At 33.6% G+C, this 25,674-nt stretch overlaps 1 protein-coding gene across 3 annotated transcripts in view; it reads left to right on the forward strand.

Moving 5' to 3' along the window:
* Positions 1–24,299, forward strand: part of LOC150106175 (uncharacterized) — a 255,223-nt gene extending 230,924 nt beyond the window's left edge. For all 3 annotated transcript variants that reach the window (XM_090394522.1, XM_090394523.1, XM_090394524.1), the window contains 2 exons: positions 8,810–8,885; positions 19,626–24,299. In XM_090394522.1, coding sequence (XP_090250648.1) covers positions 8,868–8,885; positions 19,626–22,511 — 2,904 coding nt within the window. In that variant the 5' untranslated portion in view covers positions 8,810–8,867 and the 3' untranslated portion in view covers positions 22,512–24,299. The remainder of the gene's footprint in view (positions 1–8,809; positions 8,886–19,625) is intronic.
* Positions 24,300–25,674: the final 1,375 nt, after the last annotated feature.

A 25,674-nucleotide genomic window follows, 5' to 3' on the forward strand; every position in this document is an offset into this window, starting at 1 on the left:
GCCTCATATTATCTCAGTAGCTACTAAGTAATGACAGTCAACTGAAGTGAAGTATACCGGTATAAAAGATATTGAGGCCATTTCATGTCAACTCTAGAAGATATAGGACATCATCTACATAATTCTGAATAATATTAAGGCAATATAATTTTTTTTTCCAACATTAACTATACATCAACTACCTGAACATGTACATTATTTTTACCACAATTTTGCAGAGAAAAAATAATGCACAGGTTAAGTTAATTTATGTTAAAATAAACAAAGAATTAAATTATTGTAAATATAAAAATAATATGGAGGTAAAGTTAATGGTCCAAGGTTTTAAAGAAATGTCAGGTATTTCAATTAATCAAGGTAATGTTGAAGAAAAGTATAATTGATGACCATGAGAAATTAATGAACCATAATTAACATAAAAATAAGAATAAGAAAATTATATTACCTAAGCTTGTTAACTTTGGGTCTTGAATGCTTGGAATATCTATATATTTTAGACCCGACTTCGGATCACCTCAATATCTTTTACACCAGTGGATTTCACTAACACTGGATCATCCTCACATAGTAACAACTAAGTTAATATGAGCGACTTTTATATGCTTGGAAATAGTGTCTTCAAACAGATTCTAACCAATGAGAAAAGGTATTCCATAAAGATACTATAAAGCTAATTCCTTGTCTGTATAGTTGGTATTGTTTTCCTGGTTTCAAATGCTATCATGAATTTGGCATATAATCCTTTAGAAAACATTATTCAATAGTGTTTATTAATGTTGGGCCCATATACGAGAGGTTGGCTGGTCAACCAATAGTACTTTAGTACCGTTATATGGGTAGTGAGATGGGAAAGGAGAAACTTGTTGACATTCGATTTAAAAGCCTGTATGTTGTATTCCTTGGGAAACACATCAGGGGGAAACTGTTCCACAATACAGCAGTAGCAGGGATGAAGAAGGAGGAAAAGAAACTTGTTTGGTGGGTTTCAAGGTGTACTGTGAAGTAATGTTGGGTGGCAGCGGTACGTGTTTCAATGGGCTTAGTACAGAGTGGGGAAATTATTGATACTGTTTCAGATGAACATTTCCCATGGAAATATTTATAGAATATACAAATTGCAGAGACTAAACGTCTATGTAAAGGTGAGGGGAGCGAGTTGGTAAGATTGGTCATTTGTAAGTCTAATTGCACTCCTCTGTATTGAGTCGAGCATTTTGAGGGAGCTTTTAGGAGCTCCACTCCAGATGTGAGAACACTATTCGATAGCTGGGAAGATTTGCATTTTGTATAAGGTTAACAGCTGTTTTGAAGTGAAGTAACATCTTCAGTGAAAGAGAAAGACTAGTTTTTTGGAAGCTGAGGATGCAATGGTTGTGATGTGTTTATGCCAGGAGAGGCCTGATATCATGGTAATTCCAAGAAGAGAAATTTCATCTTGTCTTTTTTGAGTGTTATCAAAAATAATAGAGGGCGCTAGTGGGTCAAGCGCTACGAATGTGCTTTGAAGAGCTCCTGATTCAGATAAGTTTTACTAGGAATAATTAAGTATATATGCGTAATTGTTTAAGTAAGAGCGGCTGTAAACGTTGTACGCTACCGATATTATTAGTGTGGGGTTTTTTTCTTGCTTAAACTAAATACGAAAACGTTAATATTAGACCTAGTAACCTGCAGAGAAAAAAAATGGCGGCTGCATTGTCATTCCATGATTTTAATTTGGATTTCAGTAGGTTCGTTAAGTGTGAGGTCTGTTATATGTATTCCTTCGATTACATAAATGATTTGTGGATGTTTAGTGCGGATGGAAGAAGGGTGTGTGCGAAATGTGACCTGAACGAGGAATTGATGAATGCGAATATGAAGTTGATGACAGAAAGTGCTAGTACCGATTGTGTCGTGAGTGCACGTTTGAAAGAGAATGGCGAGAAAGACAGGCGAAAAAATGTTAAAAAATCAGGAAAAAAGAAAAAGAGCGATTTGACAACCGTAACGGATGTTAAAAGGGACGAAAGTGAGGCGGAAAGAAACGAAATTGAGAGAACGAATGAAAGTAGAAATGGCGTGGTGCAGAAACCGCAAGTAAAAAAAATCGAAAGAATGAATGATAGCGAAAAAAGAATGATTGATGGCGAAAGTTGGACGCATGTTGGAACGAAAGTACTGAACCAAAGAAAGATGAATGACAGTAAAAGTGAGAAGAATGATAGCGAAAGTTGGACGCATGTTAGTCTGAAAGTACGGAAACAAAGAAAGATATGTGAGAGTGAAAGTGAGAAGAATGACAGTGAAAGTTGGACGTATGTTGGACCGAAAGTACGGAAACAAAGAAGGATGAATGAGAGGGAAAGTGAGAAGAGAGGGTCGAGAGTTAGAAAGTTAGAAAGATTTCATGATAGAGTGAATGTGTCGCGAGGTTCAGAAGGTGAATTGGATTGGATGAAGCAAGAAATGAAATGGATGCGGAATGAAATTAAGAGAATGCAGGTCAAAACTATTAAAATAAATCATGATGGCATGAAAGAGTTAACAAAAGATGAGCGAGTGGCGTTGTATGGCGACTCCATTATTAAAGGTGTGCTAGAGGATAAAATGCACAAGGTATGTTTTCCAGGCGGTAAAATGAGTAGAGTGATTGAGGCATTGAACATGAGGCGGGAACGAGCAAAAGAGTTAATTGTATTAATTGGAACAAATGATTTGAGAGAGAACAAAGAGCATGTCAAAATGAATGTCAGGAGACTGCTTGGAAAGATAAAGGAGAATAGTGTGACAGGAAGGGTGGTCAGTGTGTTGCCTAGGTATGATTGTGGTGAAATGAGGCGGAGAGCAAGGATTATGAATGATATTCTGGCTAAAATGTGTGAGGAGATGGGAGTACAGTTTGTTAATGTGTGGAATGAGTTTGAGGGACGAAGTGAGCTGTATGGGAGCGATGGACTGCATTTGAGTGGTTATGGTGTGAGTCGCTTGGAGAGACTGCTGCTGGAAGGTAGAGAAGTGAATAGAGAGAATGAATCAGATCAAGAGGGGAGTGATGTGGAAGAGCAGGAGAGTAAGACAGGAGAGATTGAAGGAGTGGAAATGAATGTGGAAGTGAGTGGTATGAGTATAGATAATGAGAGAATGGGTGTGCAAGAGGAGCAGGGAAACGGGGAGGCTCAGGGTGGACAGGGATACACAGCGTGAGAAAGGTGGATGCTCCAAGAGGAGGTGAGAGAATGTGTAGGCAGGAAAGTAATGGGATGATCAGGGATCAAAAGGAAACAGATGGAATTGCAAAGGGTTCTAAAATGAAGAAGCAGAAAGGGAAATGGCCCCAGTCCAGCATGGAGAGATCACATCGAGTGAGTGGTATCAGTGGAACTAGCTGTAGATCCAGAAATGAGTTGTTGCGTTTGTATACCAATGCTAGAAGTATAAGAAACAAGGCGGATGAAATGGTTGCACTAATTGCGTCTGTGCACCCAGAGATAGTGAGTGAAATGGTTGCACTAATTGCGTCTGTGCACCCAGAGATGGTGATAGTGAAATGTATAGTCAAATAAGCCAAGCAAATAAGAAAAGGGTGATCATTATGGGTGATTTTAATTACGGCAATATAGACTGGAATGAAGAGATAGCAACTGGAAGTAAAGAAAATGAGTTTCTTGAGTTTTTGAGGGATAACTACCTCAGACAGTATGTAACAGAGGGCACAAGAGGATTAAGGATCTTGGATTTGGTCATCTCATCGGAGGATGTAATTATCAATGAGGTATCAAATCATCCACCAATTGGTGAAAGTGACCATGAGGTGATTACTTGGGTAGTTGCCAGCAGTGCAAGGACCCCTGTGAAAAAAGGGTATATGTGGAACTACAAGGGGGGTGATTATGAAGAGCTCAGGAGACAGCTTGCAGGTGTAGCATGGAATGAGGAGTTAGCTGGAAAAGAGATCAATGCAGCTTGGGGGATTTTCAAAAAATATTTAGTGGATGCAATGTCTAAATGTATACCACGGGTGAGAAGGTTAAATAAGTTAGGTGTGAGATGGATGAATAAAGAGATTAAGCATGCAATACAGAGAAAAAGGGCATTGTGGAGGCAGCATAAGAGAAGTGGAAGTAACCAATTTCATGAGTTCTACAAAGACCAGGCAAGGAGAGTGACTTGGTTGGTGAGAGTAGCTAAAGAGAGGTATGAACAGCAGTTAGCTAATGAAGCTAAAAAGAATCCTAGGGAGTTCTTTCGATATGTAGCCAGCAAAAGAAAGAATGATTATGGAAGGATGACATTGATTGGAGGAAATGGTATAAAGACAGCTGTTGCAGAATGTGTGGTGGAGATACTTAATGAGCAGTTCATAAAGATCTTTCAATCTTGTGAATGTGACTTCATGGAGAGATTAAGAGCAGTTGATGATGGGGAGGAGAGACTGACTGTAAGTGAGCAAGAGGTGTTTGGGGAGTTGAGTAAACTAGATGTAAATAAGGCTGTGGGACTTGATAATATATCACCGCGTATTCTGAAGGAATGTGCCAGAGAGTTGACACCTGCCTTGACATATTTTTTTAATACGAGTCTTGCACTTGGTCAAGTCCCTAAAGAGTGGAAGGAGGGCAAGATTGTGCCACTTCATAAAGGAGGTGATCGAACTCAAGCATCAAACTATAGGCCTATCTGTGTGTCGGGTGTTGTGGTTAAGTTGTTGGAGAAGCTTGTGAGAACTAGAATCCAGAGTTGGGTTGACAACAATGGTATAATCTTTGATGGACAGCATGGATTTGCTAAAGGGAGGTCGTGTTTTAGTAATCTACTTATTATTACAATAAAGTGACTGCTTCCTTGGACAGAGGAGAAGGATACACAGTAATATACTTGGATTTCGCAAAAGCTTTTGATAGAGTGCCTCATGATAAGTTGACAGTCAAACTAGAGCAGATGGGGTTGGATATTAGATTAGTGCATTGGATTGGAGACTGGCTATCTGATAGGTATCAACAAGTTGTGTATGGGGGTGCAATATCCAGGAAAAGGAAAGTCACTAGTGGAGTGCCTCAGGGATCTGTTTTAGGGCCATTACTATTTAACTTGTATATTAATGATATCGGCGAAGATTTGGATGGAGATATTCAGTTGTTTGCAGATGATGCAAAGTTGGGACGAACCATAAAGAGTAGTGAAGATGTTGTGGCCTTGCAAGAAGACTTGAATAAATTGATTGATTGGGCAAGCAAATGGGGATGTGAGTTCAATGTTGCAAAATGTAAGGTTTTAAAATTTGGAAAACAAAGATGGGATGCAGAATTTATGCTTGGTAAGAATATATTGTTGGAAGTAGAGGAAATAAGAGATCTGGGAGTGATAGTGGATAAGGATCTAAAATTTAGGGGTCACATCGCCAAAATTGTGAAGACAACACAAAGACTTCTGGGAATGATGAGGAGGACACTGACATGTAGAAGTAGGGAGATTCTTGTTCCATTGTATAAGGCTTTGATTAGGCCACACATGGACTATTGTGCCCAGATTTGGTCACCTGGTTTTCAGAAGGATGAAGAGATGTTGGAAAGGGTCCAAAGGCGACTGACTAAGGTAGTTTCTGACCTCTGGAATGTCGAGTATGAGGAAAGATTGAAAAGATGTAATTTGCAGAGACTAGTGGAGAGAAGGAAGAGGGGAGATATGATAGAGACCTACAAGTTGGTAAGGGGTTGCTATAGGATCAATGGTGGAGAAGTTCTACAGAGAATAGTGGGAGATCAGGGGAGAACCAGAGGTCATCCCTGGAAACTGTATAAAGAGGGTGTGAGTAGGGGAGTGAGAGGCAGGTTTTTTTCGTGCAGAGTTGTGAATGATTGGAATGCCTTGCCTGAGAGTGTGGTGTCTGCAAGGAGTTTGAATGTGTTTAAGACCCGATATGATGAGATGTGTGTGAGATAAAAGGACCTCCTAGATGAGTCTTTGACTCCATGAGGTCTTGTTTAATAATAATAATAATAATACTGGGGGAAAATGTTTCTTTTTTGTGGAAATACGACAACTGGGTTTTGCTTGCATTGAAGTTAACAAGGTTATCTTGAGCCTCATTGGAGGATGTTTTGGAGGTCTGAATTAAGGGAGTTGTTAATGAAGGTTTATTTTCTTGATCATATGAATTAGTATAATAATATTAATATCTGTAGTCCATAAAAAGGAATCTCATTATTACCGCCTCACACAGCAAATGATCTAAGACTAAAAAGTTGTATACTTTCCTCTCCCTATTTCACAAAACAAAACTTCTCCTCACTAGATAGAAGAACTATTCATGATTTAAAAAACAACAAAGACATCATAATACTTAAAGCAGATAAAGGAAACAGTACTGTAATACTGAACTCAAAGGACTATGAGGACAAAGTCAACCATCTACTATCTGACTTGTCCATTTACCATCTTTTAACAAAAGATCCGACATTAAAAACCACCATGATACCAATGAATTACTATGCAATTTATCCAACTGGCCAACAGACTTGATTAAAAAACTAAAATCCATGCATCCTTTAACTCCGAGACTCTATGGCGTTCCAAAAGTGCACAAAGATGGTATTCCTTTACGCCCAATCATTGATGCAATCAACTCTCTGACCTACTTATTGTCCAAACATCTCTCGAAACTCTTACAACAACACATCAACTCAGAGAGTTACATTAAATTCTCCGGACATTTTGTGGAAAAGCTAAAAAACATCAACATATCGGATAATGATCTTCTAGCCAGCCTAGATGTCACCTCTCTCTTTACAAACGTTCCTGTAGTGGAGGTCATTGACATCTTAAGTACCTTGTTCCCACAAGATATAACCTCATTGTTTGCTCACTGCCTAAATTCTAACTACTTTTCTTGGAAAAATAAGATCTACCAACAATTAACAGGCTTGGTGATGGGGAGCCCACTCTCACCTTCATGTGCTGACTTTATGGAAGATTTAGAAAACAAAATCCTATCCCAAATTATTCCCAAACCTAAAATTTGGTTTAGATATGTGGACGATATATTCATGGTGTGGAACAACAAAGATGACCTATATGATTTTCTCAAAAAAGATCAACTCCTTCCATCATTCTATTAAATTTACTCTGGAACTTGAAAGAGGAAAACAACTGTTTTTAGACATCTTAATCAAAAACAAATTGATGGCAGTATAAATCTATCAGTGTACAGAAAAGTGACCAATACAGGTCGCAACCTACATTTCGGCTCCTCTCACCGCATCTCTCATAAACTTAGTATTGTACACATGTTAAAGAAAAGAGCGATTCACATCACAACTGACAACGAGACCCTTCAAGATAAGTTAACATTAATTTCCAACAATCTGTACTTGAATGGCTATCCAAAAAGACTAGTCAATAAAGTCCTTTTCTCTGAACAAGAAGATATTCAATATATAAAAACTATTGCAATTCCGTTTGTAAGTGGCATCTCCAACAAGCTCGCCAGCCTCCTCAAACAACACAAAATAAGAGTAACATTTAAACTAATAGAATCTATTCGTAAACTACTAAGATCTCCAAAAGAGATCTTAGTAGCTTAGAAGGCTTTAGTAGCAATCGTGTTGCTCTTGTTACATCGGACAGACTTCGAGAAGCCTCGAAATCAGGCAAAAAGAGCACATTGGCTATGTCAAAAACAACAGACAGGACATTTCTGGCCTATTGTCTTATTTCTCTACAACTAAACATGTCATCGAGTGGGACAAAAGCTGTTCCCTTTACATAGAGGAAGATTACCATTCAAAAATTTTCAAAGAAGCAGCCACAGTCGCCCGTTCTACTGTCAACCTTAACAGAAATCAAGGCCTAATACTCCCAGAGATATGGTAAACCCTAATCAGATCTCTAAAAACAAAAGAAATGAACTTTAATACAAACTGCAGAAAGTTCCTTAGCAACGGCTAGCTAATCCTGTACATGCGATACGTGTTTCACTCACTTTCGATACTATTTTATTTATAATTATTCTAGTCAGTTTTTTATAATTATTCTTGTCAGTTTTGCAGCGCATAATTGTGAGATTGTTTCAGCCTATATGTAAGTGCCTTGAAGATGCCAAACAGTTAAAGTGTCGCTAAACTAGTTGGTTAAGCTAATAAAATTGATCAACGCTTGATCTGTAAACCAAATGTTATTATACTAAGGGAAGTTGTGGTTGATGTTCTCTGGGTTGAAGTGATTTGTGTAGGGTAAGATTTATCAAATGAAAGGGAGAAGTGCAATGTGCTGTCATCTGCAAAACAGTGTATTGGGTTGGAGGTCAACTGAAGTAGATCATTGATGTACATACAAAAGTATGAGGGTCAGCGAGAGAACTGAACCTTGTGGGACCACAGCATTAGTTGGATAGTGGGAGGATAGGGAGCCATCTACCTTTATACATAGTGTGCAGCTCATAATTTTATGAAGACTTCTATGTTGATTATAATGTACATGAGTATTCTCATGTCTTCATTTTGTGTATCTAGTGCAATGCAAATTATTTCTTTTAAATCAGTGTTCTTTCTGTCCATTGTAAAAGAGAAATGGTGCATATTGATCAAGGTTGAGAATGTTTTTATGGGCCCAATTAATAAGGGTTATCCATTTTCAATAACTAGGTGAATTAAATTTAAGTCTTGTTTAACTAAGTGTATATCTATATGTATGTTCATTAATTTTAGGGAACGCACCATGCATTTTCCCAGTTTTCAATACTTTCCTTATGAACCCCGTTTTCATTTTTCTCTTTTCTTAAATAATGGCAAATCATCAATTTCTTGCCTATTCATTTTCACTCTTATTTTAGCACTTCAAAGAAACACTTCAGAGAAGAGACCTCAAAAAGCAAAACTGCAGAAAGCAAGATGAATCTGGGTAGTCCTGTAAGTAAATATTTATCATCGATTATGGGTGATAATTATCCAACATATATAGAATATGTTAAACGAGTAAATAGATATTTATTATTTGTTATTTTTATTTTTATCATTTCAGTGATTCATTTTACTGGTTTTGGTAGATATAAATGCACTGACAGTTTTGCCGAGCAAGTATTACAGTTGTCAGCTCAAAAGGAAATGTTAAACAAATCATTTGTCATATTATAAACAGTTATAATTTTTATACTGAAAAATTTTTATGCAATGTGTTTAGCCTTCCCACAAGAGAAACATACTGCTTTCACGATTTTGAATGGTCTGTTATTTTGCAGAAAATGTGTGACATTCATTTTCAAAAATTAAAACGTTATATGGCCAATTATGATTGGATCAGCTTCAGATATCGCTGTTTGTGAATTAAAGAATAATGTGATATGATTGTGAAATATTATCAATGGGAACTATGAGGAGTAACTACTGACATTGCTATCACTTGTTTTTACATTAACTTTTTAATTTTATTGGTTTTTAAAATGACTTTTAATTTTATGTGTATTATACTGCATGATTTGTTATTCATGCCATACAGATATAAATAAACATTAACGAATCATTAAAACAATTCCCACGTTTTTGAAAAACGAGGTACGAAATGTGGATCTGATTAAATAAACTATAATATGAATGTGTAGATATAATAGTGAAGAAAAGTGTGTTAAATTCATTTTTTTGAAGAATCTTTATCATAAAGAAGTACAAAAAAATTAAAGGATGGGGGAAAATATTAAATATCGATCAGGTGATTTAATGTTGAGATTGACATCCAGTAAAAAGGAAATTAATAGTCAAGATTTATTGCAATACTTTTCAAAGCCCTTATCCTGTAGACACGAAAGGTTATCTCTTGGGGGGGTGGGTGGGAGTAACCCCTAGAGAGCACATCCCCTGGGTGGCAGATAGGGGAGCCCACTGTGTGTGTATGGTGGGGTGATCCGAATATACTGAATAAGGACTTGTGGACCAACAGGGCCATAAGGGGCAATTATTTTCATTGTAAGGGAAGCGGCACTCCCATGGACTCCTAGCTGGATCTATCCTCTCCTTCTACTTTGAGGAAGATCCACTTACTTTAATCTTTCCTATAAGGCCTTATCAGCCAACTCTTCTTATTTTATGACCCTTATGCTATTAGAGTACTCGAGGAACATGGGGTCTTTTCATTTTTGGCCTTACAACTATGCTCTCTATAAACCTTACTATAATTTTTCTATAATCTACTCTTTTCCCCTTCAATATACCCTATTCCTCCTATGGGTTTAAATTCGGAAGAAGCCTCAAGGTAGCAGCCCTACCACTGAACTATTTCATCGTCAATTATTAAATGAAAGAAATTTTAAAATAGCAGTAATCACTGAAACAAAAAAGAAATTAAAAGGAACTATGAGAACCAAAAATTTTTGTGATATACGGTGACAGTAGACTCGACAGACCAAAGAGCATCCGCAGGAGTCATGATTTGGATTCATAACTCCCTTTCAAAACAGTTAAAACATTATAAATTATGGAATGAAAGAATAATAGAAGCTAGAATAAAAATAGATAGAGGCTATTTAACAATAATTGGTTTATATGCCCCAGAAAAAGGAAGAGAACAGGATAATATTGATTTTTATAATCAGCTACAAAACATATAATAAAATAAATAAAAATGATTATGTGATTTTAGCAGGAGACTTAAATGCAAGAAATGGAAACACGACAATTAATAATAATATAGGAATACATGGAGAACACACTCTAAACAGAAAAGGTTAAAAAATTGATTGACTTTGTAGTTTATAATAACCTAAAAATAATGAATTCCTTCTATAAACATAAAGACATACAGAAATATACTTGGGCAGCAAGAGGATGGAAATCAATATTAGATTATTTTATATTAAATGAAAAGACATCAAAATTTTCACTAGATGTTAGCGTTCACAGAGTATATGAAATAAGCAGTGAACACTTCCTTGTTAAAATAAAATTAAGATTACTACCTAAATGGCTACAAGTAACAATAACAGAAAGAAAAATTGAAACATTTGTTTATAAAACTAGACTATTCAATGATACAAATGTACAGTGGCTATATGAACCAAGAATTAACCAATATCTAGATAAAATAAAAAAAAATGAAGAAATAGAAATAGAATAGCTTAATATAAAAACGATACTAAATGCTGCAGCAAATGAAAGTTTAGGAAGCACCAAAAAATTCAATAAAATTTTTTTAAACAATGAAAGAAATAATAAAAAAAAAAGAAGCCTATCACAAGTGGTTAAGCAGTAAAAGATTAGAAGATGAAATAGAATATAAAAGAATAAGAGCCATAGCTAAAAGAGAAGTCAGAAAAAGACATAGAGAATCATGGAACAAATTTGTTTCTAATTTAGAACATGATTTATGTAAAATAAGACCCAATGTATATAAGATTTTGAAACACTTAAATGCAGATACCAAAGAAAACATAAAATTAAACATCGATTTGAAATTAGAAGAATTTCTAAATTACTACACAGAATTGTGGACAGACAAATATTTTAAAAAAGACAACTGGCAAACAATTAACGAAAATGAAAAGGAAATAACTAAAGAAGAATTAGAAATCAACCTGAAAGAAACAAGAAATGGAGAAGATAAGCTAGGTTCAGAACTATATAAATACGCAGGAACAAGATTCATTATTTTTAAATAAAATTTATTCAACTGGTATCCTCCCAATAGAATGGAGAATGGAAAAAAGCAATTTTGATTCCCATCTTTAAAAAAGGTAATAGAGATGACCCTAAAAACTATAGAGGTATCATTATACTAAATTCCTGTTACAAAATACATAGCAGAATCTTAAATTAATGAAATTAATTTAAGATTCTTTCATTAATTTAAGATTCTAATGAAATATTCCGAAAACTTTATTTTAGAAATACAGAATGGATTTAGAAAAGGATGATCATGTATAGACCCGGCCTTTTGCTTAAAATTAATAATAGAGAAAAGAAGAGAATTCAATTTAGAAACACATTTCATTTATTGATTTTGAAAAAGTATTTGGCAAAGTTAAAAGAAATATATTATTTAACATATTAAAAGAAAGACAAATACCAAATAATATCCTAAAAGCTATCACAAGTATATATGAAAATAATCAAATACAAATAAGATTAAATCACGAGCAATCATATACGAGAGATAAATCAAGGGATCCGATTGCGATCCTCTCAGCAACTCTTTTTAATATCTACTTAAATGAAATAATAAATTGAAATAAAAATTTACATCAAGGAATTAAACTTTCTCCTACAGTAAACTTAAACACACTACTCTTTGCCTACAACCAAATAATAATTACAAATTCTGAAGATAATTTACAAAAAGCTATTTTAGATCTAAATAAGATGGCCAAAGTTTATGACATCAACAGAAAAATCAAAAATTATGGCTTTTAAAGGACAAGATCCAGCAAAAACTAAAATAGTAATAGATAACAAAATCTTAGAACAGGTGAATTCATTTAACTATCTGGGATGCATGATCACATATGAAAAAGATATAAACGTAAAAATTGGAAAATATTTAAAAATAACAGGTGTAATTAACTCTAGTTCAAAAACAAACCAAATTAAAAGTATATAATACATTAGCCCTACCAGTCTTAATGTATGGAAGCGAAATCTGGACAATAAAACAAAAAGACAAAGATTAACAACAGCAGAAATGAAGTTTATGAGAAAAACTGCAAAGTGTACCCTATTTGATCACAAAAGAAATGAAGAAATTATGAACCTGTAATAGAAAAAATTAAAAAATATAAACAAATGAATGGAACGTGTTCAAAGAATGAAAACAGAAAGGTTACCAAAACAAGCTTTAAAATACAAGCCATTAGGAAAAAGAAAACCAGGACGTCCTCTTAACGATTCAATGATGACTTCTAAGGATGGAACAGGCCATGCTAGTCCTAAATCCTTGATACTCATGATGACGACGATGCTGAAAATTTTATATGATACATCACTATGGCCGAATATTTGATATCAGTAGCTTGCACCACAAAATACCATTATGCCCACTCATTTGTTTTATAAGTTATTTTAAAAAAAATCTGTGGTTCATCATTAAAAATGGAAATGTGATAAAGTACTGTATAAGCAATTAAAAAAACAAATAAAAATTCACATGAGGTATATTGAAAATGGAGATCTGATATATATGCTGTCTAAAAGAGATGCAATTTAATAACAAATCTGAATCTAAGAAGAAAATGTTGACTAATGTGCCATTCAGAGAAAATTGTGAAATTGGAATTATTAACAAAATATATGTTGATATAAGAGTACTTATCAGAATTTCAATTCGGCCTGTTTCCAGTTAATAATGTATCTTAGTCAATTGACGTGCAAAATATCTAATAAAGTAAAATCAAATTATGCGTTGAATTTTAAATGATTGTGCATTGGTTTCTTTTGTTTGAAAGGGACAAAGGACATGAAAAATGTTGGAAGACAGATGATGTGTGTGTGCTACTATGGAGCATGACGATCAAGAAATATATTGTTATTACTTACTACCGAATATTGCTAATCACAGTTGGGATTACCAGTGTTTCCCAACACGATTACCAATATTACTACCGAATATTGGTAATCGTGTTGGGAAACACTGAATTTAATAAATTTAATGAAAACAAATTCAATTTATAGACGTATGAAGACTGTTTTCTCTGAAGGACATCAATTTTTGAACAAATTTGATACTATAATTAATGACTTGCATTACTTACTAGTTTAATAACATGTATAGAACTTATTCCATATTTCAATCATAATCAATTTCCTAAGAATATATACGAACATTAAATGGTTTGGAAAATCTATTCTTTCTATGGAATCAATATATAGTTATTATTTTTTAGAAATGTTATATGCATTCTGCAAAGAAAGCAAATCACGAAGGTGTACTTTTGATGGCAGAAAATAGATTTTGTAACCAGTATTTTTGTAAATCTATTTACAAAAATGTATATTGTAAATAGATTTTTGGAAATATAGTTATAAAATAATTGTGATGTTTGCCACTTACAATGGATTAACTGAAGAAGATTGCATGTGTAAATGAAAATACAAATATTTTTCATTTACTCAAACCTGCACAATCTGAATTTAATTTAATTCTCTAGGGAGTCTAAGGAGGCGAAACATTTTACCCTCTATGAATATATCAAAACATGATATATTTTTGGACATAGTAAAGTGAACTTTGAATATACTGGATATAAAAATGCAAATATTTCATGTAAATTAAACATACTGATCACGTTTACAACACCAAAAATGGATATCATTTAAAGTATTACAAAATGAACCATTATCTGTTTATCATATTGAAAAATATTCAGTCTGGTCACAGTGGCAAATTCTGCAGCTTGCATGGGCAAAAATACCATATGCAGTCGATGAAGATATGAAGTTATTCGAGATTTATTAATAAATTCGAACTGCATCATAAAGAGGCAAACAATTGGGAAGTTATTGAATATAATAGATAATGGTAGAGATTATGATTGCTTAATTAATCACAAGGGAAATGAATTCAAAGGACAAGCATTGATAGGAAAAGCATAGGATCATATGCACATTGTAAAAAATTGTATAAAAGATAAAATGACAAAATAACCAGTCAAAGGTCGTTCACATTGGAGTGGAGGTGTGTCGATGGAGGTTTTTAAGAGGTTTTGTGGTAATGCTTAAGCTTTCTGTAATGAAAAAAAACTTATTTGACACTGATATGATGTATACCTCTGATGGTATTATACCGAAAAGTGCCATTTTATTCATGGAGATGCAAAATTTCATTTCAATTCAAGTGTCACCTGAATACGAAAAGATTGAGTTTGTTATCAAATATTAGTGAAATATTTTTGACTGAGGCTATAAAATGTATTCTTTGACATTAATTCTTTGTAGTACATTTTGCTTAAAATATCTTCATATACCAGGGTGGTCTGAAAAGTTCTCAGCCTAATAATGAAAAAACGAATTTATAATTACAAAATTATTATTATTCAACATAATCTCTCTCTTAACACTAATACATTTATTCCAGCAATGTTCTAGCACCATTATCCCATCCCTGTAGTGGTTCTCAGTAAGATCTGCAAAATACCCCTCTACAGCTGCAATCACTTCTCGATTTGAAGAGAAATGCTGATCAGCGAGGAAGAATTTTAGTTTTGGGAAGAGATAGAAGTCAGAGGGAGCCAAATGTAAGGAATAGGGTTGATATTCCAAAAATTCATTGTGCAGATCCCTTAATTTTTGCGATTGCCAAAACACCTTTGTGGGCAAGTAAGATGATGTTTTTCCTTCTGCAAACCAGGTATTTTCTTGCGAATTTTTTTGTCTGGTCTGGGTAAAAGGGAATAATATTCCCCAGTTATTGTTTTACCCTTTTCAAGATAATTAACAACAAAATGCCTTTAGCATCCCAAAACAGCGATTCCATGACCATTCCTGCTGATGGAACTGAATTTGTATTCTTTGGTGCTGCTTCTGTCCACTGTTTTGACTGCTGTTTGGATTCTGGTGTGTAATGGTGAATCTAAATCTCAGCCATAGTAATAAACCAATGCACAAAATCAGTTTTATTCTTGTTAAAATGCACCAAGCACTGTTCAAAGATTTCCATGCGAGTGCATTTTTGATCAGCTGTGAGCAAGCTTGGCATACATCTTCCAGAAGGTTTTTCATTTGCAATTCTTCATGCAAAATATATTGTACATGTTCCTTTGCGATGTCTATAGTCTCAGTAATTTTATGCACTTTGATTCGTTGGTCATCCAATAGCATATCCTGCACTTGATCAATACTTTGTGGTGTTGTTACACTTTTTGGATTTCCTTCATGTATATCATCTTCAAGGCTGGTACGGCCACACTTATACTCACAGCCTATTTCTTAATCGCTGAAAACAGAGAAGAGTCCCACAAAGTTTATTGAACTTCGAATGAATTTATTTTAGTGTTAAACCTTTTGCAAAGAATTTTATAACCACACAATACTCAATTTTATCCATTGCAAGGGATAGAGACAACACTTTTGCTATAGTCAGCTGTATAAAACAAACTGCTTGATAGAATGACTTGCAATTTCACATGGATGCTTATGACCGATGTACCAAAAAATTTGCCAATAGTGTTGCCAGTTATGGTCGAGGCCCAGAACTTTTCAGCCTACCCTTGTATAATTTGTTCATTGTCAACTATCTGACTGTAGTTTACTAACATCCTGTAAGTGATTGCTTAATTTTTAATAACTGTAACCATGTTTTCGAACATCACTGACTTCAATTTTGTTTGTAAAACTATTTTCTTACCTGTTTAACAAAAAATGACAATCAGCTTGTGCTTCTAATGAGGAAACAGACCAAACATTTAATTCAGCACTTTCAAAATCCCATTCAATCCATGTAATATTTTGCAAGGAATGCCTATGCAATAGTTCCCCCACATATCTTTGATTTTGTGAGCACCTAAATTTTCTGGTAGAAGTGACAACATTTTGTTGAATATGAACCATTTATCTATTTTTAATGTATTGTAAATATACTTTGGTAATATGATTTTTTTGGGCACAAGAAAGGAGCAGGCACTGTGATGGTTCTCCCTGTATATACTGCCAATTTAGCAATGGTTATTGATTGCCAAATGGACTCTGCCTTTGGAATGGTATGTGATGCTGCAATGATTTAGTGGATTGTTTTGCAAAAGATTATAGTAATAGCTAAGTTTATAGTTGACACCAGCATCAATTATTCTGATTGCCAAAAACTACTGTCTATTGCTCTGTTTCTTTTGTATGAAATTTCATTATAAATACAATATTTTTTATTGGGATTTAAATAATTGATCAGTGTTTCGTAATTTAATGAGGAAGATAATTGCCAATAGATTGGATCAGGTAGAACGAATAAATCTTGAGCTATATTTTTTAACTCGACCACCAGCAATTAACTGTGAATATTTTTTTTATATATGTATAAAGAAAGTGAATTTTGGCATTTTTACATAAAACGATTTAGTAATGTGATTTGGATCTGGAATAAAATGAAAAATATTGCAACAAATACTGAAATTTACAGTCATTTTTCGTTGCTTGCTGCACAATAATTGTAATATGTTTTATTATTTTGCCAAGCTTTGATGATGGCATGTAAATGTTTAGGGTTAACAAATGATATAGATCCTTCTTCAACCTGTGGTCAGGCAAATTTCCTGGCGGTTCACCAAAAATTTCTTCCAAATCATATAGAGGCTACATGATTCAGGCGGTACATTGTTGCAGGGCGAGTGGGATGCTGCATGCAACAATGTAGAGCTAGAAGTATAGGTGAAGTGCACGGCTGTCGAATATCAATATTGCATCAACTCACCTGTTGAAAACATGTTGCAAAAATTCTTATTTTACCACTCTTGTGCATATTGTCATTTGCATTCAAAGCTATATTGTGTTGTGGTATTTTGGAAAACAAGTTATTTGTTTCGTAAAATTTGAAACCCTACAAAATGGAGACAAAAAAGTCAAACTGCAAAACCGTTAATCTTTAGTAAAGGCAAGGACAATATTCAGAAGAAAAGTATTGATGATACCGAAAGTATGCCAAGTACTAGTGCTTCAAGTTTAGAAGAAACAAAGAAAAGTCAATATGTTGATACTTTGGAATGTACAATAGAAACCAAAAAAAAAAGGAAACTTTGTTAGGTGTTTTGACAAGGACTATTTAAAGCTTGGTCTCGTTGTAGCCGCTGGCAGTGAACTATTGCCACAGCCTGTGTGTGTAGTGTGTTCCGAAATTCTCCGTGAAATGGCTCTGTGAAACCTTCCAAAGTTGCTTGTCATTGGCATTCGAAGCACAGAGATTTTATTGATAAGCCACTGGTCTTTTTTGAAAGATTATGCAACCAGATGAAAAGTCAGAAAAGTGAAATGAAAATGATGACGACTAGTGATAAGTCGCTGCTTTGAGTGTGTTATTTATTTGCTCTTCGAATAGCTAAAATGAAAAATCCGTTTACTATTGGTGAGGAATTAGTAAAGTCTTGCATCTTAGATGTCATATAAGAAATTTTGGGTCATCAAGGCACTAAATTGGAGGGTATATCGCTTTTCGGACACCACCATTCAGAGGAGAATTATTGATATGGCCACTGATACTGAAAAGCAAGTTGTAGAAGGGATATAGAAATCAAGATTTTTCGTGATTCAACTTGATGAATCAACTGACATGAGTAAACATGCTATCCTACTTTGCTTTGTGAGGTTTAGTGAAGATGAAGACTTAAGCAAAGAACTTCTTTGTTCCATTGACTTACTGGAACTACCACTAATTCAGATACTTAATGCACTTAACTGGTATTTTCAAGCCCAGGGCTTAGACTGGAGCAAATGCATCGGAGTGTGTATGGACGGTGCTGCGAGCATGACTGGACGTTGCTGAGGTGTAGTTGCGAAAATAAAAGATGTTGTGTACTCAGAAATTTTGTCCCCTCACTGTATGTTCCACCGGGAGACCTAGCTGCAAAGAAGCTTTCTACTGAACTAAACACTGTGATGAATGATGCGGTGAAGATCGTTAATGAAATTTGTTGTCGAGCTATGAACACCAGGCTGTTCACAACACTGTGAGAGTATGGACTCACACCACCAACATCTCCTTCTCCATGCAGAAGTGAGGAGGTTATCGAGAGGAAGGGTTCTTGCATGCCTTTCCGAACTGCAAAAGAAGTAAAGCAGTTTCTGTGAGAGCGAAAATCTGACTAAGTTGAATGGCCTTGGTTGAATGAGGAGTGGATGGCTAAGCTTGCGTATATGGCGGACATATTTAGCCTTCTTAATGAACTTAATATTTCTCCTCAGGGATCTTGTACAAATATTTTTACGCTGAGAAATAAAATTGATGCATTCCAAAATAACCTGGCTCTTTCGAAGATATAGAAATGTTTCCACTTTTGGGAGAATTTTTAATTGCTACTGATGTCAACTAGTAAGTCATCAACATAAGTCAACATTTAAGGGGTTAGCTGAACACTTTAATAATTATTTCCCTAAAAATGAGGATCCTTATAAAGATAACCTCTGGATTAATAATCCCTTCTTGGAAGATATAAAATCATGTTCACTTGATCCTCGTGAAAAAGAAAAGCTGATCAAGTTGTTTTCTGATGTCACTCTGGTGTCCAGACATGAAATGCAATCATTGTCTCAATTTTGGATATCACTCGAAAAAGAATATCCATCTCTGAGTTATAAAACTATCAAGTTGTTGGTCATTTTTTGACTTTCTATTTGTGTGAAAAGACTTTTTCAGCCATGTCAGTAACGAAAACCAAACAGAGAAATCAAATGGATGTTATTGCAGCGCTTCGTCTCAGAAACGATGCTCCTGCCACATATATCAAATTTTCTAACCTCTAAGCAGCAGCAGATGTTGCACTAGCAAAAAACTGTAATTTTATAATATTGGATTTAATAAATAAAATAATATCTACATTGGTTTATGTTTCTGTCTTAGCCATCAGCTGGTCTGCGAAATATTTCTCCTATTTTCCCCAGTCTGCAGGTGTAAAAGGTTGAAAAACGCTGATTTAGATCGCTATGTAGCACTAAAATAGTAACTTATGGTTTATATTGATTTCTTTATAGGCTGATGCTGTGGCTTTTATGCAGAGCCTTAAAGAGAGCAAAATTATGAGAAACTATAGATCCAGAAATGGAGGAGTGGCAACTTTTGCAATAGAAGTGGATGATAAGGACAAAGATTTTAAGATTTCAAACAAAGGGAGAAAAGGAAATGTGTGTTATGACATACTAGACTATTATATAAGTGCTAGATTATTCTTTAAGAGTGCATATTTTAAAGAATGGCAAAGTGATAATTACCGTTACATTCTTGCTTCTCGGAATACATATTTTGGAATTATGAAAACCAACAATGTCAAATTTTACACTATATTTCATGCAAATGCAATATTCTATATTGGTAACAATAATCATAATAAAAATATTGACGATTTTATTAATTTCCAAGGAACGACAAATATTGTAACATGTTGTCCAGAATTCATTCAATATTTTGAAAAAAAAAATGTTCCTCCTAACAGTTTCATAAAAATTATGAATGACACATTTTATTTCTTTTTTGTAACAAAGAACACACTTTTATATGAAAAAGATATCATCGAAGAGTCATATCTAGATGCATCTGATACAAATTTTTTGAGGTCCAGTTTTGATGGAGATACAGTTGACGTTTCTTACACAGTACCCATTGAACTATCACTTCCAGCCACTGACCAATCACTTCCAATCACAGAACAATTACCAACAACCACAGATCAATTAAATGAAGTCACAGAGCAATTATTGCCATCTATAGAAGATATAATTGCAGCTATTGTACAACCACCACCAACCATGGAACAATCACTGCAAACAGCTGAACAATTTCTTAGTGCTTTTGACACCATAATTGCTGAACAATCACACACAACAGAAGACTTGGATTCTCTTAGAGATTTCACAGAACATTCTGACAATGTTGATGCCAATATATTGACCTCTGACCTAATGATGCAAATATCAAAAGACAACACTAATAACCTGATACAACACAATCCTATAATAGTTGAAAATCAATCTCCTTCAAACCCATCAAATGAAAATTTTAATACAGTTCACTATTCAGAAGTATTACTAAGAGAAGTTGAACAAACTGAAACCATAATTGCCGAAGAATCACACACAACAGAAGACTTGGATTCTCTTAGAGATTTCACAGAACATTCTGACAATGTTGATGCCAATATATTGACCTCTGACCTAATGATGCAAATATCAAAAGACAACACTAATAACCTGATGCAACATAATCCTATAATAGTTGAAAATCAATCTCCTTCAAACCCATCAAATGAAAATTTTAATACAGTTCACTATTCCGATGTATTACTAAGAGAAGTTGAACAAACTGAAACCATAATTGCCGAAGAATCGCACACAACAGAAGACTTGGATTCTCTTAGAGATTTCACAGAACATTCTGACAATGTTGATGCTAATATATTGGCCTCTGACCTAATGATGCAAATATCAAAAGACAATACCAATAACCTGATACAACACAATCCTATAATAGTTGAAAATCAATCTCCTTCAAACCCATCAAATGAAAATTTTAATACAGTTCACTATTCTGAAGTATTACTAAGAGAAGTTGAACAAACTGAAACCATAATTGCTGAAGAATCACACACAACAGAAGACTTGGATTCTCTTAGAGATTTCACAGAACATTCTGACAATGTTTATGCCAATATATTGACCTCTGACCTAATGATGCAAATATCAAAAGACAACACTAATAACCTGATACAACACAATCCTATAATAGTTGAAAATCAATCTCCTTCAAACCCATCAAATGAAAATTTTAATACAGTTCACTATTCCGATGTATTACTAAGAGAAGTTGAACAAACTGAAACCATAATTGCCGAAGAATCGCACACAACAGAAGACTTGGATTCTCTTAGAGATTTCACAGAACATTCTGACAATGTTTATGCCAATATATTGACCTCTGACCTAATGATGCAAATATCAAAAGACAACACTAATAACCTGATGCAACACAATCCTATAATAGTCGAAAATCAATCTCCTTCAAACCCATCAAATGAAAATTTTAATACAGTTCACTATTCTGAAGTATTACTAAGAGAAGTTGAACAAACTGAAACCATAATTGCTGAAGAATCACACACAACAGAAGACTTGGATTCTCTTAGAGATTTCACAGAACATTCTGACAATGTTTATGCCAATATATTGACCTCTGACCTAATGATGCAAATATCAAAAGACAACACTAATAACCTGATACAACACAATCCTATAATAGTTGAAAATCAATCTCCTTCAAACCCATCAAATGAAAATTTTAATACAGTTCACTATTCAGAAGTATTTCTAAGAGAAGTTGAACAAACTGAAACCATAATTGCCAAACAATCACACACAACAGAAGACCTGGATTCTCTTAGAGATTTCACAGAACATTCTGACAATATTGATGCCAATATGTTGACCTCTGACCTAATGATGCAAATATCAAAAGACAACATTAATAACCTGATACAACACAATCTTATAATTGTTGAAAATCAAAATCCTTCAAACTCATCAAATGAAAATTTTAATACAGTTCACTATTCAGAAGTATTACCAAGAGAAGTTGAACAAACTGAAACATACAAGCTTAATAAAAGCCAAAAAGAAATTATAAATAATTATGGAGAGAGAGTAAATTCAAGACAATTAGAAAAATGGATAAAAAAAAAGCTTAAAAATAAGAAAGTGTGTATAAAGGAATCAATAAAAAATACTAGTAATGAAAAGAAATTTATCCCACTACCAAGAAGATGTATCCTTAAAATTAGGAGGCATATAAAACATCAAAATTCCCTATTAGAAAAGGCTCAATTTCCCCCTTCATCACAATTCTCCTCTCTTTCAAGACACCTACTATAGACATTTCTCATACAGCTGAATCTAGTATAAATGCATCTGTTATTGCTCCAATAGATTCAGCTAAATCTATACCTTCCATAGCTTCTGATGAATCCATATCTCCACCAGTTTTTAATGACTCCCCAGTTTGGAATTTGGAAGTCCTGATGACTTCCAAACTTCCCTATTGTCCATTTACTCCCAAGCTTCCAATGGCAACCCAATTTTTAATTACCCCAAAGCTTCCAATGATGCTGCAGTTTCTAATGACTTGCTATCTTCCCCAGCTTCCAAAGAATTTCTTGCATCAGAAACTCCTATAATTAATACAATCAAAGATTCTCTCGAAAGTTCTAAAACTCCTCCAAATGGAGTACATACATATTCAGAGACTACAGATTTTTCATTATCTAAATCCCCATTTTCCTTCATTAAATAAAAATAAAGAAATGCCTAAACCAAACTTAAAAAGAAAACACAATTATAACAAAATTTATATTAAACAGGAATCATCAAGTGAAATCAGAGAAAATATTATATATTTGACAATGTCGATTTTTTTAGAGTAAAAAAACTAAAATACAAAAGTAGTAACATTCAGGAATCAAATATAATTCAGGTTAAAGCACCAAATACCACACTAAAGTTTGGTTGTCCTGAAAAAGTTGACATTATATTTAAATAGCATAATAAAAATTTACAACCTAAAACTATAACAATAATCATAGAATGAATTGTTTCCTTTTGTTAAAAAGAAGGACGCCCTACTTTGTAAGGCATTTATATTTCTCATTTCAAAATATTTGTTACTGATTGCAGTATCCATTTATATTTTTATGGTATTCATTTCCAATTTAATTTCCCGTTTATTGTATATAGTTTAATTGTATCTATATCTATAGCATTATGATTGGTAATAAAATAGCATCTGATCTTTTCTTTGGAAAAAGTTAGCATGCAATACAAGATTTGAATAGAATGCTCATGGGATATTATATTTTGATCTGAGAGTCATAAAGAAGTGCTACTTTTATAGGATTTACATTTTTATATTTCAAATGTTTTAAAAATAAAAATTTTATATAAATGTTTTTGTTATTTAAAAGAAAACTAAAAAAATCCATACTTTTTTCTAATTAATATCCAGTGCTGTTCTGCCTTGATCTGATTGAGCACTTTTCAATATTACATCTTCCTTTGGATTGTATAAAGAATCTAATGTTTTTATTTCATTTTGTGTAACATGAATATTATCATTTTCTAAATGACTTTGATATCTTTTAAAATCATCTTCAGTAATTTTAGTTGGGGTTTGACCTATTGCAACTTCACTAAAATATTTATTAACAATTCTTCAAAGTTTATCTTGGAATGGAATTTGGTCACTTTTTTCTTTAACTGTTTAGTTCTCTAGTTCTCTATTGGTATTGGTTTTCAATAAGTTTGGAAACTTAATTATTACTACCATATTTTGTGAATCTTCTTTTTCTCAAAGACCTTGCATATAAATTCTTTTGTCTTTACTAAAACTATTGATTACATAACTAAACTATAATTTTATTTGCAAATTCACAGTTGTAGAATACTTCAGGATATTTAATATCACAGGTACCAATTCGTTTTTTATTTTTCTCTTATTTGTATTCTCTAAAGGATTGTTTATTTTTATATTTAAAAGAAAATGAATCACATCTTTTGTAGTTTCTTTGGTGAGCAAAGAATAAAGAATATATATTCTTGTTGAGAGGCTTATATGCTGGTTAAACATGATAACTAATATTTAAGGAATTGACAGCGTATACTAGAAATATAGATTAAATAAACTTTAATATATACTTTCCGATATTTCGGCAAACATCACGTTGCCATCTTCTTGGGACCTTACTACAAAGACACGTGCACACAAGTACTAATAACAGCAAATGAGACTGAAGCTAGGAAGCTAGCGTTTTCCTAAAGTCCTGATTGAAACTGTCCTACTTTGGCCAAACAGGCAGGACAGCAAATATCAGAATCTCAGAACACAAGGATTACATCCGATTTCACCAGTACAGCCACTCTGGGCTTGCAGACCATGCTCTGGATACTCGCCACAGAATAAGATGGAAGAAAGCCACAGTAATACACCGCAGCAAGTTCAAGTATGAAAGACTTCATGGAATCAGCCTCGGCCCTTAGGAACATGCCAAACCTCAACAAATTTGGATGCATGAAACTGCCCCAAATTTGGGAAACTTTTATCAGAAGAACTTCAGCCCAAAGGCCAAGAACTACCAATATAGCCTGCCAGGGGGGCACCATCAGGACTTTAGGAAAATGCTAGCTTCCTAGCTTCAGTCTCATTTGCTGTTATTAGTACTTTGGTGCACGTGTCTTTGTAGTAAGTTCCCAAGAAGATGGCAACGTGACGTTCGCCGAAATATCGGAAAGTATATATTAGAGTTTATTTAATCTATATTTCTAGTATACGCTGTCAATTCCTTAAATATTAGTTATCAAAGAATATATATGTTGATATATTCTTTATTCTTTGCTCACCAAAGGTAATATATGCAATACATCCTGATATGAGAGTTATAAAGAAGTGCTACTTTTATAGGATTTACATTTTTATATTTTAAATGTTTTAAAAATAAATTTTATATATACAAGTTTTTTTATTTACAAGAAAACTAAAAAAATGAGTGTAAAATCTTACTGTTTAAAGTGAAAGGAGAATTCTCTTGGACAAATTATGTCAACATCATTAATGAGTTTAAGAAATGGTAATATTTGTTTTAGAACAATAGTACATGATATTTCTGTAGAAATTTGTCCGAATTTCTTTTCTTATTTATTAATGAATACATTAAAGTATAGAAAGATTTTACAGGTAACATATCCATTTCTTATACTACGTATGTATTTTTGTAGATCGATCGAAAAGTTGAAATATTTTGTGTGTATAATGAATATGATGGTTTCAATGTAACTGATGTTGGTATATATTTCTTCATTAAAGGAAATTAATTTTTCCAAACTGGGACTAATTTTAAAAAAGTCCAAGGATTTATTAGAATACATGACAGATTATTTTGTTGCTGGCCACTGGAATGAGCTAATATAACCATGAGTTTATATAATTTATGATATTTTTTAAAACATGCACATTTATAAAATCATTTTTATATATTAAGCTTTTTTT

The sequence above is a fragment of the Typopeltis vanoorti genome, chromosome 6 (assembly GCF_054136105.1).
Source record: "Typopeltis vanoorti isolate ZY-2024b chromosome 6, IOZ_Tvanoo_1.0, whole genome shotgun sequence".
NCBI classification, from domain to species: domain Eukaryota; kingdom Metazoa; phylum Arthropoda; class Arachnida; order Uropygi; family Thelyphonidae; genus Typopeltis; species Typopeltis vanoorti.